Genomic DNA, 15,379 nt, shown 5'->3' with positions numbered 1-15,379 from the left:
GCCTGGCTAAGACGAGTGAGAGAATTCTGTCCACAGGCAAACCTGTGTGTGTGTTGACATCTTAGACACTCCCAGAACTGGACGATGGCAGACAACGGCCGTGCTCCCAGAGGAGGCCAGCTCCTCCAGCCTGGGACGTCCCTAGGTACTGGCCACACCATTCAAAGGGCCGGAGGAAAGGCTCAGTGTTAGCAGGTGCTGTGGACTGAGTGCCCGTGTCCCCCAAATTCAAAATTCCATTGTCATAGCCCTGACCCCCAGTGTGATGGTGTCTGGAGGCGAGGCCTTGGGGAGGTGATCAGGCGATCACCCCACGAGGGTGTGGGCCCAGGATGGGGTTCGTGGCCTCATATGGAGACAGAGACACCAAGCACCCTCGCTCTCGGCTGTGTGAGAACAGAGAGAGAAGGCAGGGTCTGCGAGCCAGAAACACAGTCCTCGCAGAACCCCATCGTACTTGCACCCTGACCTCGGACTCTGAGTCTCCAGGACTGTGAGAAGCAGATGCCCACTGTTACGGAGCTCGTGTTTCCTTTTCTGGCCCGGGGCCCGTGCACCTCCCGGCCTCCCTTGGCCCGCTGCAGACGGCGGGCTGGCGTGTCTCGTCTGCCGGCCGCACCAGCTCTCGGAGCCTTCCAGTGGCTCGGGAGCCAGGGCTCGGGGCTCGCTGGGGGGTCTCGAGGGCTCCTTCCGAGGCAGCCTGAGGCAGGACGTGAGCGCCTGGCACCAGGCAGGCACGGGCAGTGAATGGCTGGCATCCACCTGGCCCCCGGGCCTGGCGTGGTCTAGTGAAGCCAGGGGGCAGCGGGCCCCCGTGTCCTCCCTGTCAGACCTCCCAGCTGGGTGCGCTGAAGAAATTTGGCATCAGGCCCTGCCTTCGTGCCAGGATGCTGTGATCCACTAACAAAGCAAGGTTCAGACAGACGTTGTACCCCTTCCACTCCCCCACTGCACCCTCGCTCTTCTGCTGGTTCTCTGGGCCAACGACTCAGCCTGGGAAGCAGTCAGAGATTCCAGGTCCTAACAGGACCAAGCACAAAACAGCCCAGCCCGGACCAGGGGACTAGGGCAGACAGTGATCCCTCTGACCTCCTGGAAGCCAAATTCTAACTAGAGATTTGCGGGCAGGGGTCCCCGGGAGCAGGCTGTGGGAGCTGCTGTTGCCAGGGAATCCCAGGTAGAGGTGATGTGTTTATTTTTGGTTCCAATGAAGCTCAGATCAATGACTCACGGTGGTTCAATTATTTAAAACAGAATAAACCTGCCCATAGATTCACTCTGCAAAGACAGAAATTTAATGCACGTAAGGGGAAATAATGTGTTTTGCGTCCATCAACTGCACGGCTTGTAAGATGTGTACCCGGACAGCCCCACATCGACGCTGGGACGGACAAGACAGGCACCCGCTGTACTTTTCAGCTTGCCTACCTTGGGGTAGTGGTAGGGCTTCACCGTGGGGTAGATGGAGCCGGTGTAGGTTGGGAGCTCCATGACGGGCACGCGGGAGTCGTTGATGGTGGCGTAGGCGAGCCTCGTGCCGTCTGGAGACCACCAGTGCGCAATGTGCGTCTTCAGAATCTCCTCTAGGGGAAAGCAGAGCAGAGACATGTAGACAGACAACATGTGGGGTGTGAACAGGGCTGTGTGGGCCCGTTCGGGGTGGCCAGCCCATCACGCATCCCCTCGGGGACACGGACCTTCCGCAGTGTGTGAGCGGTCTGCCCTGCGCCTGGACACGCTTTCATCCCGCGGGGCTCAAGGAGTCCCCGTGGCTGACCACCGAGCCCCAGCATGGCGAAGCCCGCGGAATCGATGTCCCCCTGAACAGAAGCTCGTGAGTGCGAAACATTGTTTCTATTTTGCCCGAATTTGAATCCTGCGAGCCCAACATGTGCTTTTTCAATTGAATGATCACTGCACCATCGCGAGTTATTATTTTAAGATGCTTTAAGGAAACGGAACCACAGGAAGTCAATCCACGCAGCGGTAGGGCCCCACAGGCGGTACAAGGGAGAAGGGACGCTGTCCTGGAGCCAGAAAACGCCGTGTCGGCTCGCAGGGGACGCCGGGGACCCACGTCCACACACGCGCTCCCTCGGAAACAGCCGTGCGGAAGGGGAGTGACCTCAAAGGTCGGCACATCCCCCGATCGTGGATGACCTTCCCCCGCTGTGGCAGAAACAGGGCAGAAGTACACGTGACCATGGTCACGATTCCCCCGTTATGTTGTGCCATCGCAGCCAAGCGTCTGGGCTAATGAGTCTTCGCTATGGCTGAGTTTTGTGGGATCTGTTGTCTACTCCAGAAAGAACGGCTCCAGTGCACTCTTGCCTTCCCCAGGTGTACCGAGTCTGGGGGCCCGAGACCCCTGCTTCTAGGTGCAGGGACTTTGCACGGTCTACAGACATTGTCATTGACTTCCCTCCAGATCTGCTTTTAAAGTCACAGTCAACACAATTATAGGATCACGTAACACAACTCGCACTGAACTGGTCACTCTCGGGTGTGTCCCAGACCCTGGCTCCGTGTGCCCATGGTGACAGGCAGTGCAGGGCCCCGAAATCATGGTGAGAAAGTGAACTAAGCGCACATGACCCTAGGGACAACACAGTACGTGGGGACGCAGGCAAAGACACAGGCAAGGCCAGCTGGCCGCAGGAGAGGACCATGCGGGCACGATGAGGGAGTGTTACTGCCTCCACGGTGGGGGGTCAGATGGCCACAGGGTGGATGCTGGGGCTCATGGCCATGTCCTGGGGACCCTGCTGCCACCAGCCATGGATACACTCAGTGCCATACCCAGGCCTGCGAGTGGGCAGGCCGCAAACCCTTGGTCCTGGGTCCTAAGGGCGCAGCCCTTCCTCCAGCCTGGGCTCGCCGGCCTGGTCTATTGGGGGAAGAAGCCCCCACGTTTGTACCATCCTCCCTGCAAATAGCTCCTCCCTGCCTTGCAGGTGTCCCCTCCAGGCTGCCAGCAGCCACCGGTGAGGACCCCACTCAGGGAAGGCAGACTTGCTACTGGGCTGCTCCCTGGATGGCTGAGTCTCACCCAACACCAGCACTCCCGTCCCCTGAATGCGCCCCAGGTTGGAAAGCGGGACTCAGTGGCCAATAGCTGATGGGCCCCAGAGTCCTCAGTTCCAGCCTCTGTCCCCCGAGGGCACGGCCGCCGCCCCGAACAGCCCCACCTCCCGTGTCCTGCCATCTCGGGGCAGCCCTCGAAAGGGCTCCAGAGTTCTCCAGAGCCCACGGGAGCCCGAAGGTCTCCTGAGGTTGGGAACAACAACAGCAGAAAGGAAGAAGGCCGCCCCTCTGGAGCCTGGAAGTTTCCAGCGTCTCCGGCAGCCGGCAAAGTGACTTTCAGGTGTGAGTCTGGAATGAGCTGGTTCAGAGGCGCGGGCACAGGGAGCACCGGACTCCGCGACTTGGCGCCGGACGGTGAGCAGAGCTGCAGACGGTCTGCCGGAGAAAGGAGGCGGAGTGGCACCGCGCTTGTGGCGGGTCTGCTCAGTCACTCTGCCGCTGCAGGGCTGTGGGGAGGGGCCGGTCACGGCGAGGGGAAGCCCAGAGAGGGAGCGGATCTGAAGGGGCTCGGGCAGGAAGCAGTGTCTGCCGAGATCAGCGGTTTCTGCCCACGGGGACTCACGGCGGGCTCAGGAGTCTCCAGCCTTTGTAAATGAAGAAGGTTTTGACGAAAACAAACACCAGCACGAGCAATCCCCTAAAAGGGGAGGGCTGGTACCCCGCCCATGTCAGGCCCCCCGGTGCGGGAGCACGGGGTGGGGGCCAGGCCCGTGAGGAAGCCGCTTCCCATCCCCTGCCCCCCTCCTTGTGTGCATCCTGCCTCCAGACTCGCCCTCAGGAGACAGAATGAATACGGGGGAAGGCCTGGCCTGACTCTGGGTTGAGAGAGAGTCATCTGCTTCTGTCCACGCCATCAGCAGAGCCAGCGCCCTGCCACTGAGCTCGATGCGCTGTGCAGAGAATCTGGATGTAAAAAAGAACAGGGTCACTTCAGACTTCAGCCTGTGCTGGGGGGAGGGAGCTCAGAGACCCCACAGTGCAGGGTGGCAGACACCGGGCTATGTAGTCGGCCGACGTTAGTTCCTTCTGGTTCCATCCCGTGGTGAGACGATGGACAACACTGGGCGGGGCCCCATGGGACCAGGGCCCACACCCTACTTTCCCCAAATGCCCCTTAACACACTGTTCTTTGGCATTTTTAGTTTTCTGTGTTAGTTTCTCAATAAAGAGATAATGAGGTACAGGAACTAAGGGGAGAAGGACCAGGCGGATGAAATGTGGGCATTTTTGGTTAATTACGAACGTCCCTATTCTGCAAACCTTTTCTTCAGGATCTCCAGCCTAATGAGGCAGTTGGCTTAAATCCCATGAACCAAAAGCAGCTTCGAGACAGAGTTCTGCAGAGGGGGAAAAACACAAGGATCTCTCCAGCTAGATTAACTGCAGGAGCCCCCGTCTTGCAACAGGACAGGAAGCTTGCCCCTCTGAGCGCGTACGAATCACTTGCGAAACCGGACTCTGGACGTTGCCTTCTCCTTGCCTGTCCTGTCCAGGGACCATTTTAGAATCAAACAAGAAAAATACATTTGGAGCCATCAATGAGTCCCGACCGCCCCCCGTCAGAGGGCGGAAAGCTCTTTCCACACGCCGAGGCTCGCAGAGGGATCCAGGCCGACGTCCCTCACGTCTTGTCACCGCGCCGTAGGGAAGCCGACTCCGCTGTGTGAATGTTACTGACTCACGACCATCAATGTTAGGGCTTATCCAGAAGAACACGATCTCCCTGGGCTCAAGCTGAGACAGGCTGATCCAGCAATAAGAGGAATTCTCCTGTGTCCCCGAGCGGCTGGCAGGTGCGGCAGGAGAGGGGACCCCGTGTGGCCCCACGGCGGGAGCCTGGCACCACCAGGGCTGTCCGCAGGGAAGCTCACAGGAGTGGCGCGTGATTTTCAGTACAGACCCAGGCTCCACTCTAGGCAGAACAGTCTGTGTTTCCTGGGGTCAAGGCTGGGGTCGGGCGGGGGTAGGGGTGGGGCAGGCACAGGTGTCTTTTCTGCAAAAGCTCCAGGGGTGGGTTTGGTGTACATTCTGGTTAAGAATGACCAACTTTAGGTTCCCGGGTGGAGCATGGCTAAGTGTTTCGGCTCAGGTCATGATCTCAGGTCCTGGGATCTGGATCAGGGAGGGTGCTCCTGGATCCTGGAGCGCCCTCCCTCCCCCCATTGGGCTCCGCGCTCAGCTGGGAGTTTGCTGAAAGAGTCTCACTTCCTGGGCGCCTGGGTGGCTCCGTTGGTTAGGCAACTGTCTTCGGCTCGGGTCATGATCTCGGAGTCCCGGGATGGAGTCCCGCATCGGGCTCCCGGCTCCATGGGGAGTCTGCCTCTCCCTCTGACCTTCTCAGCACTCACGCGCTCTCTCACTCTCTCTCTCTCAAATGAATAAGTAAAATCTTAAAAAAAAAAGTCTCACTTCCTCTTCCTCCACCCCTCCCCCGCTCCTTCTCTCTCTCCCTCTCAAATAAAAAAATCTTTAAAAATACAGAATGACCAATTTGACAAATAGCCCGTGTCCGGTCAGACAAGCATTGTACTTTGGAACTGTCCGCTTCCTCAGTGCGCACGACATGCGCTTCCCGGCTCTCCGTAGGGGAATACCTTATTGAACAGGAGAATCATAGGTTCCCCTTTAAACCGTGTGGTGGGTGGAAGGGATATGCTGTGTCCTAATCCCTGGTACCTGGGACTGTGACCTTGTTTGGAAACAAGGTCACTGCAGGTGTCCTTTACACGAGGTCATCCTGGAGGAGGGTGGGCTCCAGTCCCATCTGACTGGAGTCCTTATGAGGACAGGAAAAGAGCCCCAGAGACAGATGGAGACGATGTCCTGGGAAGGCAAAGGCTGAGGCGGGGGGATGTCTCCACGGCAAGGGACGCCTAGGGCTGCTGGCCAGCAGGAGCCGGGAGAGACCGGGCAGGACTCTGTGTGGAGTCTCGGAGGGAGAAGGGCCCCAGGACACCTTGATTTCAGACGTCCAGCCTATGGAACCGAGACAACACACTTCTGTGGTATAAAGCCATCCGGGGGCGGCACTGTGTTTCGGGGGCTGCCAGAAGCTTGGGCGAGGTTATGCCCAGCTCTGCCCACACGGGTCCCCAACACCTAGCTCCACGTCTGTAGGAAGAGCCCTCCTGAGCGAGGGGCTCCGAGGCGGCCAAATTCTTCCCTGAAACTCAGTGGTGGGATTTCTGGGTCAGACCTGCCCCGCAGGGGTGCTGTACCCTTGGCCTCACCTGAACAGCAGGCACCCCTGCTTCCCGGGTGTGCACACGTGTGTGCGGGCCTGACACAGCGTGTGCTGGGCTGAGTCCCACCCACGCCCCATCCACCTCCCCAGTTCTGATGCCGCTACATGCTGGGTACTTGCTGTCGTGGGACCCTTCCCGCACCCCGGTCAGACGTCAGAACGTCCTCTTGTGTCCAACAAATACTCATATAGTGAGGTTGTGTGCTGGACGTGGTTGCGAGTACTTTACACACCACTCAGTCCTCCCGCAGCCTCACATCTGGGTAACGTTCGTAGACTTAGTCACCCGCAGGACAAAGCCCGGGTCTGCCCGCCCCCTGGACACGGGGTGTTTACCACCAAGCTCTCCCCACACGACCTCAGCCAGGACTGGCACTCAGCCATGGTCATGGCCGTCCGCACCAGGACCACCACTCATTCAACACTTCCTCGAGCCAGACGACGCTGTCAGCCTGAATTCCAGCTTGTCTCCGGGGGAGGTGGCTCTTGCGTGGGCCTCAACGGAGTCAGATAAGTGGGGGGAAAGGCTGCAGACCCCACTAAGAGCCGGGTTTCATCAGGCTCGGGTGACAGAAGGCAGCAGCGACATGGGGCCTCTGGTCTCTGTTCGGGTGCAATGGCCTGGCCCTGGGGTCGCTCCTCGTGCTGGTCCAAAGGGACAGGCCCCTCCTGGAAAGGAGCCTGCCTTATTTCAGCAGCAGAGAAAGCTCACCCCCTCCGTCCCGCCACATGACTGCACCGTGTGAAGGAGGTATTTAAAGTACGAGAGGGTCCTCATTGGAGATCATCGAGTGATCATCAAACACAGGCAAAGTTAGGTGAGCGCGGAGCTGGAGGGCGTGCGTTCTTGCATTCTGCGGAGAAGAGCAGGAAGACGTGGAGACCCGGCTGAGGCCTGCGTGGCTTACGAGGGCTACAGGAGCTCACGGCTCAGGCCCCGTCACACTGGGGCCTCCGCTGCCCCAGCAGAGAAAGAAGGGGCTGTGGGAGAAAAATCCACAGAAAAATAGTCTCCCGGGAGAATGCCAGGCTCCCACCTGCTACTTCTAGGGCCCACACGCTACCAGCGGGAGCTGGACTCTACCTCTGGGCCCCCTTCCCTCGACAGTGAAGCGAGAACATCAGCCCCTTTCTTAATGTGAGTGCCCCTTCTTACAGAACTACAAGGCAGGAATCCCACTTTAATTCAGTTTGAAATGCTCCACATATCTGAAAACCTGACCCATACTCCATTCATCGCAAGAGCGTATGATACACGCGACAAATACTTAAACGTCCCGTGACAAGCAATGTCTTCGGCTCCAGTAGAACCAAGCGTGACCACGGACTCGTGGACGTGCTGACGTGGCGCCACCCTGACTGCTTGGCACCTTGACTGGACGTCCGCGCAGCTTCCTCGGAGCAGGTTCCGGAAGGCAGGTCTCCAGACCCAACGCCACGCTGTGTCCCGAGTCTTGAAAGAGGAACCACCGACCCCAAGCGGGGCTTTGCCGTGGCCGTGTCTACTAGAAAACCGTGTGCGTTTACCACAGCCTGAAGGTGAGCCTGGGCCCGGGGCACTGCTGGCGGGAGTGGCGGCCGAGGGGAGCACGGTGCGTGCTCAGGATGCGGACTCAGGGGCTGTTGGAGGGCCTGCTCTGCGGCCGTGCTCTGCCCACCGCCCTCCCTGCAGAGTGGGGGCTTCCTTCACGAGGCTCCACGGCCCTAAACATCCCGCTGTGAGCGAGCAGAGCCAGGACCCCTTGTTGGTGTCCACATTCCTATTCTGCATGTCTGGGATTTCCCATCCCAGCGACCCCACCGACCCCCAGCTGGCCAGGCGCCGTGACGTGTGCTCTGGACGACGGAGGAGACAACGGGCTTCTGGCAGGAAGGTCTGACCCTTGGGAGAGGCGAGAGCCTCATGGTGCGTCTGGAAGAAAAAGTCTGAACAAAAATGCCCTCCTCTGTCCTCCACGGCGGCCCCTGTAAGACGGTGCTTTTATTCCAAAGTGACCTTGGATACGTTTAAAGATCGTGTGAGACCCTAAGGAAGGGAGGGGTCGGGAGACAAGAGGGCGGGTGCAGGTCTGGAGCAGGGGGCGGAGGGCGGGGACTTGGGCAGACATTCTGCTGACCCCTGCCAGGCGGTGACCATCACACCCAGAGCGCAGGACGGAGGCCGTGTCTGGTCCCTGGAGGGAGGAAAGGTCAATGGGGAAGGATGGTGCTGACCGGGGCACACCCCACTCTCGTTCGTTCTTTCCTAATCGCTCATGAGTAGCACCTGGGCCAAATCCAAGGTCACAAAGTGGACGGGGACGGTGACAAGGACCATCCTGGAAGTCTTCCTGGAGAGGGACTGAGGAGGAGAACAGCATACCGCCCTACAGAGGCTGGGTGTGTGGTGCTCAGGAGGACGGACTCTGGAGCTGGGCGTGGGAGATCCAAAGTCTGGCCCCGCCACTTGCCAGCTGTGTGACCTGTTTCCTTATCTGTAAACGGGGAAGATAACGGCATCTACCTCTTGGGGTCATTGTCCTAAGAGTTATAGCAGCTGAGGCCCGTGAGTACCTGGTGTCTGGGCCCCGTCGGTGCCACCTAACCTCCAGCGTCACAGGATAGTAGAGCCCAACGAGGGGGCAGAAGAAAGGCAAGCAGGACATGCGTCCAGGACCAGAGTGACCCTCTGGCCTCATGCCTGGAGAGCCCGGGAATCTGGTCACAGAACAGCCTCGAGGTCAGGGGACCCTCCTTACGGATCACCCTCATGGGTCCTAGAGATTGAACGGCCAAAGAGCAGCTTCTGTATGGGGCCCCAGCCGGTGTCCCGGCCTCACTGGGACAAACTGCGGGGGACATGCCGGCCAGTCAGGGCCGAGGAGGGTCGTGGCGATATTCATGGCACACTTGGTAAAGCAGCTGCAAAAATGATGTTTCCTCTGTCACGAAACAGCCCCAGCAGCCCCCAGCCCCAAGTCCTCCCGACTTATAATAAACAACAGGCGGTGAGGATCAGTGTTGGGAAGGCAGGGCTGATGCCAGGCAGAAGGCACGCCGCTGTGGGCTGCCGCCTCCCGCACCCAGCGCAGAAAGCACGTGGCCGGGAGCCCTGCTCTGACCGCGCGTCGGGGCAACGCTGATCTGCTCCCTCCTTCCTGCCAGACCGCGCAGGCGAATGCGCTCGCACCTGTTTCAGGAGGGGCTCCCCCAACCCTCGACACAGGGGCTCCCCCAACCCTCGACACAGGGGCTCCCCCAACCCTTGACACGGACACCTCGGTACGTACTGCTCCTGCCCCGGCCGCCCCCCAGCCCCGAGGAAACCCAACGGGAAAAGTCTAAATGGTTCGCTACTCGGTGAGCCAGTGGATCCGTGGAAAACGCAGCACTTGCCCACGTCTGGCTACGGTGTCCTGTGGCCCCGGCGGTCCCAGACCCCGAGCACCCACAGAACAGGACCCAAGACGGACGCGGCCAGGGACGCCAATCTCACATCCCTGATCTGAGCCTCCTACAGGAGGGCGTGGAGACAGCCTCGCGGGCGCCCCAGGCACCGGCCAAACGCTGTTTTAAGTTCGGCTCCCGAAATGCACTCCGTGTGAGAAAGAGACAGTGCTCTGCCCTCCTACGCCGAGGGCTTTGATATTAATTCAATAATCTATACAGTGATTGGTTTAGTGTCTCAGGGAAAATACATTACCAACCCGGCAATGATTTTTAATTTCCTTGGACAGTTACGGTTTTCTTCCTGGCGTTTTGCCAGAGCTGGTCATTCTGTTAATATTCACAAGAAAGTTAAAAATGATTGAGATCTGAAATTGGAATTTTAATTGTACAGTGACTCAGCCACTGACTGGGATCTACCACAGTTTTCAGTTATGAAGGTTTTTTTTTTTTTTTCCAAAGTACTGACTTTCTTTTGTCCTCTTCTGAGAGTTAGAATTTTTCACCACAAATACAAAATCAGAGCCTTGAAATTATATATAACTTTCCTATTATACACTGTCCTTTGCTTTAAAGATGTGTCATGAGAATAATATTTCCTTAAAATATACTGCAGGAAAGCTCATTGTTATACATATTTTCAAAGAAAATCTTAATGGAGCATCGTCCCCTTAATCAGTCTCTGATATTCTCCATAATTATTTCTTAATATCATTGAAAATATATTTTAAAAATAATGGATATCAAAAGCAACGTGTGTGAAACAGGAAATGAGGGCTCAAGCTTCTGCTTTCTTTGAAAGAGGAAGGTTAATTAACTGTAAATTATGAACAGCGCCCAGAACAGTGTCTAGGCCCAACAACATCAAATTATTAGAGACCCTTGGTTCTACCGTCCCAGGAACAAGAGGCTGCCTTCTGACATACGCAGACACATCCTGACCACGGGAAAGGGCTCGGGAATCTGCGACAGGGAAGGGACGGGCCGTGCTGCTTCTGGGAGGCGGATGGAGAAGGAGAGGTGGAGGGCGGAGGGCGGAGAGCAAGGCCCATCCCTGAGCCGGGGCCAAGCCGTTCCGTGCCGCCCACCGCTGTCCCCGAACGGGCCAGGATGGTTATCACAGCTCGAACTGACCACTCCGGGCTGTGCCTTAGACCAAGGACGTGTGGTCGCCCCTCCAGATGGGCGCCTGACCACGGGCTGTAGCCGGACAGCCCTTTCCAGACGGGGGCCGTGAGGAGACGGGAGGAATGAGAGGCAGGGACCACATTCGGTGACAGCCCAGCCACCCCTTCCTTGAAAGCTGCTGCGGTGCCCGCTGCCTACAGCCTGAGGGGTTAACCTGGGGGGATGCCCGCGGGTCGGAAACACCTGCTGGTTTCCCGGAAGTGGCGGCGCAGAGGGACCCGCCTGGGCGCATTTTGCCTATTGATCTATGACGCACGTTTCAGGGTGTGAGGAAGGCTCGGAAGGTGCCAGAAACACACTCCTGCCCCTCAGCAGCCCTGCCCGGTGTCCGGGTTCCTCCCCTCCACGGCCAGCACCCCCCCCCCCCCAGAGCAGCACGTGCGCCCCCACCCCCCGCCCTCACTTGCTTTAGGCACTTCCTGCTGTTCAGAACCACAGAGCCGCTGGGTCGGGCTGGCCATCACGGAGAAGCGAGGGGCTCGGGAGTCGGCTGGGCCCGAGAGGGGGTCTGACCCTCAGCCCGCGCCTCTGCAGGCTGCGGCTCCTCTGCCCGTCCTTGGAGAACGCCCTGTGGTGGGAGCCCCGAATCCCACGGACCACCTCCCCGAAGGCCACTCCCTGCAGACAAGCTTCCCTTTGCCATCCTACCCTCGGGCGCTGTCATCCCTCTGACGGTTGGTGACAACAGCCACCACCGGGTTGGACCACAACCCACCATTCTGCACACACGCCCGGCCCAGCAGCGTTCCCATTTTTACCATTTCTCTCCTGCTTCCCATCCTACACCCAATCATCCCTTCCACTAAAGAGTCCGTCCCCTTCGACACCATCCGACGTCACCAGGCTGGTGGCACGACTGGGACTCGGCCTGCGGTCTGTAGCCACGGGCGATCCAGAATGAACGTAGGCACCGCAAACCTGCTCTTACTGACTCCCCCTCCCAGAGCGGCCACAGCAAGTCACAGAAACCGGTACAATCCCACTGGCCTGGACTAGCGGCCCCAGACAAGGCCTTCAAGCCCTCACATCCCTTACCCACGAAACAGAAGAAGCAAAGGTGTGAGAAGTGGGAGGGAGACCAAGGGCAGAAAGGTCCTTGTGGATTCTCAAGGTCACAGGGCTGTCCCTTCCCCCTCAAGCAGGGCCCACGGCACCACATGCCACAGGGTCATGGTTCTGGCGGCAACTTTTATGAAGACAGTCCTCTGACGTTGCCGGTGTTGGGAATGCTGGGGACAGGAGCTCTGGGGTCCTCTCCACCTCGAGGAGCACGGTGTGGGCAGGGACAGGCGGGAACACTGTCGAGACAGGGAGAGCGGGTTCCCTTTAACCTGTCTCCCTACGCCGCGCCGACCCGGATCCTTTCTGTGGCTCCACGCCCCCCCCCCCCCCCACACGTGGGCTGCTCCCTCCTGGAGAAAGTTCTGGCTCTTCCCCTTCATACAAGACCCGGTACCCAAGCAAACCAGACACCACCACTCGCTCGGGGCCCCTGTTGTCCGTCCATTCTCATCATTATAGTGAATCAATATCTGGGATGACCGACGGACCCATGTGGTGCCACGACCCGCGAGGCGGCAACCGCTGGACATTAGTGTTGACGGTACCTACGGTTTGTCAGCTGCCGTGCTTGTCACGAATCATCTTTCCATGTGTTGTACAGACGGGACTGGAGCGTCGACCGATGAGGACGCCTTGTCCCCAAAGTCCCAAGCCTACGAGGACAGCTGTGTCCCCGTTCTGCGGCCGGTGCTAACAAGCTGGGAGGAAGGCTGGCTTCACTCGGTGTCAAGAAACACAGATCGTTCCATTTTTTACTGACACGGGGTGTTTTCTGAGAGTGACAACAGGTGCACTCGTAGCTTCAGTTGGCTGAGTGCCCGAGACAGGACTGGGGCCGCGGGGGGCTGTGGGGGGCCGCACTGTCCTCCCAATCATCATCCCTGTGCCGCTGCTCCTGTGGCACTGATGGGGACATGGCGGCGGTTGCCCGGGGCCCGACGTACTGGGACTCAGACGCCCGCAAAGCGGTAGAGGCAGTGGAGGCCACCAGACTCCAAAGCCTGACTCGACCTGGACAACAGCTTTACAGAACACTCAGCGTCCGTTTCTGGGCAACTATGGGCTCGCCGCGTTCCCAGAGGCTGGGATTTCTGATCCAGTCGGTGGAACAGGCCATGTGCACCGTAAGGCAGACCGCGCTGGGAGGGAAATGTGGACGGTAGGGGGATGGGCCGCCTCAAACCCAGCCCTTCGGTGCAGAGGAAGGTGGGACCGGCTTCTGCTCCCAGCGCAGCGCAGGCCCGGGAGACGGTGCCGAGGGGCACGGCCTTGGAGGGAGCTCGAGGCATCTCCCTGTTAGTTCAGCCCAGCCAGGGCGCCCTGTCCCCTTCCTGCTGTCCCCCCGCAGCGTTTCCCTTCCGAGATCACCCCGTATGACAATCACGGACTTACCGGCTATGAACACAGAAGGGAAGGGATCTGATGATTTGTTTCTCATCCTCTCAGCGAGTCTTTTTCCAAGATAAAGATTGTATTTTAGTTTTGTTTTATAGGATCAGCTGTATGAATCTTCTGTTCGATTTTGTGCAGCAGTTGGCAGAAAAATTTGGCTTCTTTTTATGGTGACGAGCAGCCGTCCCAGGGAACTGTCCCTTTGCCAAAATCCAACCGACTTAGAGAAGCCTCCGGTCTAGCCAACCGTCCCTATGCTCTGTTCTCTCCTCGTGCTTTGTGGTGGGTGTGGCCCAAAGCCAAGGGACAGGACGGGTCCCGGCTGTTAGTCACTGTGGATAAAATACTCGCAGGCAGGAACTTCCATTTACCACTGCTTGTCATGGAGCTGCTCCCAAGGAAGGGCACAGTCGACCTGGGGGCTCTCACCGGGGGGGGGGGGGGGGTTCGAAACCCAGTCCCCAGCTGGGTCAGGCTGGGCTCACAGCCCCGTCCTCGCTGCAAATGCGAGAGCTGCTTTCTCCCTCTCACGGAGACGGCGGGCCTTGTCGTCTCGCTCCAAAGACTGGGGGCTGGGGGCTTCCTGCGGGACTCTGGACTGACAGAGTGTTCTTCTAAGTCGTGCTGCTGGAGCTCGGACGGAAGGTGCCCTCGCCTGCAGAGAGGACCGGCGGGGCCACGTCCTTCCAGATGTTCCCACGGCACCGACGTGCACAACGGTCTCTGCTTCCTTTCACAGGCCCGCACTCACCTGGGCCCCAAGCTCGTCCTTCTCCCCCATGGCTTCTTCTTCTCTCCGTGAGGATGACAGTGTCCACAGCAGCCGACACCCCAACTTGGTGCTGGGGTGGCCCGTGTTCCCGGGGCTTCCCCCGGATCGAGGGGGATGGGCAGGGTGGGGGCCCCCAGCCTGGTGTGGTCTGTCCGACTCGTGACTGGACACGCACGGCCCACAGAGGCCGGGATCCTCCCACTGGGACCGTGGCGGCTGCTACCCCATTACAGAGGAGGCGGCCGAGGCCCGAGGACGCTGACAGCTGGACGCAGGAAGCTTGATTCAACGGCGCCTTGAGGGCTGAGTCACTGGCCCAGAACGCCAGGATGGGGCAGAGCCCGGCTTCGCCTCTCTTCTGGGCCCGACGTGTTCTCCACCACCTGCCGGGCTGGCCGAGCGCAGAGTGGGGCGACAGCCAGTTTCCTCCGCCCGGCTTCTCCCAGGCCGCGGCTTGGGCGTCCGCATCTGGAGAATCCTTCCGCCGGAGTGACATCAGCACTGCAGGTGGCCGTCTCTCAGCGAGGCAAGACGCGGACGATAATGCCGCGCCCTGGGAAGGGGCTCTGGTCGGTCCTGAAGGTCGCGGCCCTGGGTCCCGACGGTGCGTCAGGGCCTGCTCCCTCCACCCCCACTACAAAGCACCCCGAGGAATCTGGGTCCTGGGAAATCGCAAGAGACATAAATAACATGCCTGATAGATCTGCGTTCAGAAATACATGGCCTCATTCTAAATACAGACACCGTTCCTGCCTGTGTCGCCGCCTCTGCTGCCACTGAACGTGTTATCCAAGGCCCCGGGAGCAGAATGAATGGGGGTTAAGAGAGAAACCTGACCGTCGAGCCAGGAGGCAAATGGAGCCTCCACCTTGCGAGGCTGGCGGGCTCCCTTGCGAATCCGCGCCGCGGGACCTGCGTGTGATGCACCGCGAGCATCTCAGTCCCCGGAGCTGTCGGACCCCTGGGGCACAGCCACAGCCCAGCAGGGGCTCCAGCACCCGGCGCCCAGCACACCCAGGCCCGCCACTAGAGGGCAGCGCGGCCCCCGCGTCTCCAGGGAGAGAGGACTGACGTCGGGGTCTGATTCTGGTCCGGGCCGCACGGTCAAACAGATTTTCATCCCAACCACGGGCTGCTAAAGCGGCTTCTCCCGCTCTCTTTCTGTCCGTCCTGGGGTGGGGGAGACGCCCGTGCTTCTCTCTGCAGCTGCA

General features: G+C 59.3%; 1 protein-coding gene across 1 annotated transcript in view; it reads right to left on the bottom strand.

Annotated features, from left to right (window-relative positions):
- Positions 1–15,379, bottom strand: part of LOC111154410 (dipeptidyl peptidase like 6) — a 663,711-nt gene that overhangs the window by 98,334 nt on the left and 549,998 nt on the right. Inside the window, exon 9 of the mRNA XM_022513977.1 lies at positions 1,429–1,583. Coding sequence (XP_022369685.1) covers positions 1,429–1,583 — 155 coding nt within the window. The remainder of the gene's footprint in view (positions 1–1,428; positions 1,584–15,379) is intronic.

This window comes from Enhydra lutris, unplaced genomic scaffold, assembly GCF_002288905.1.
Source record: "Enhydra lutris kenyoni isolate GAN:26980312 unplaced genomic scaffold, ASM228890v2 scaffoldscaffold37, whole genome shotgun sequence".
NCBI lineage: Eukaryota > Metazoa > Chordata > Mammalia > Carnivora > Mustelidae > Enhydra > Enhydra lutris.
This window is presented reverse-complemented; position numbering and strand designations above follow the sequence as displayed.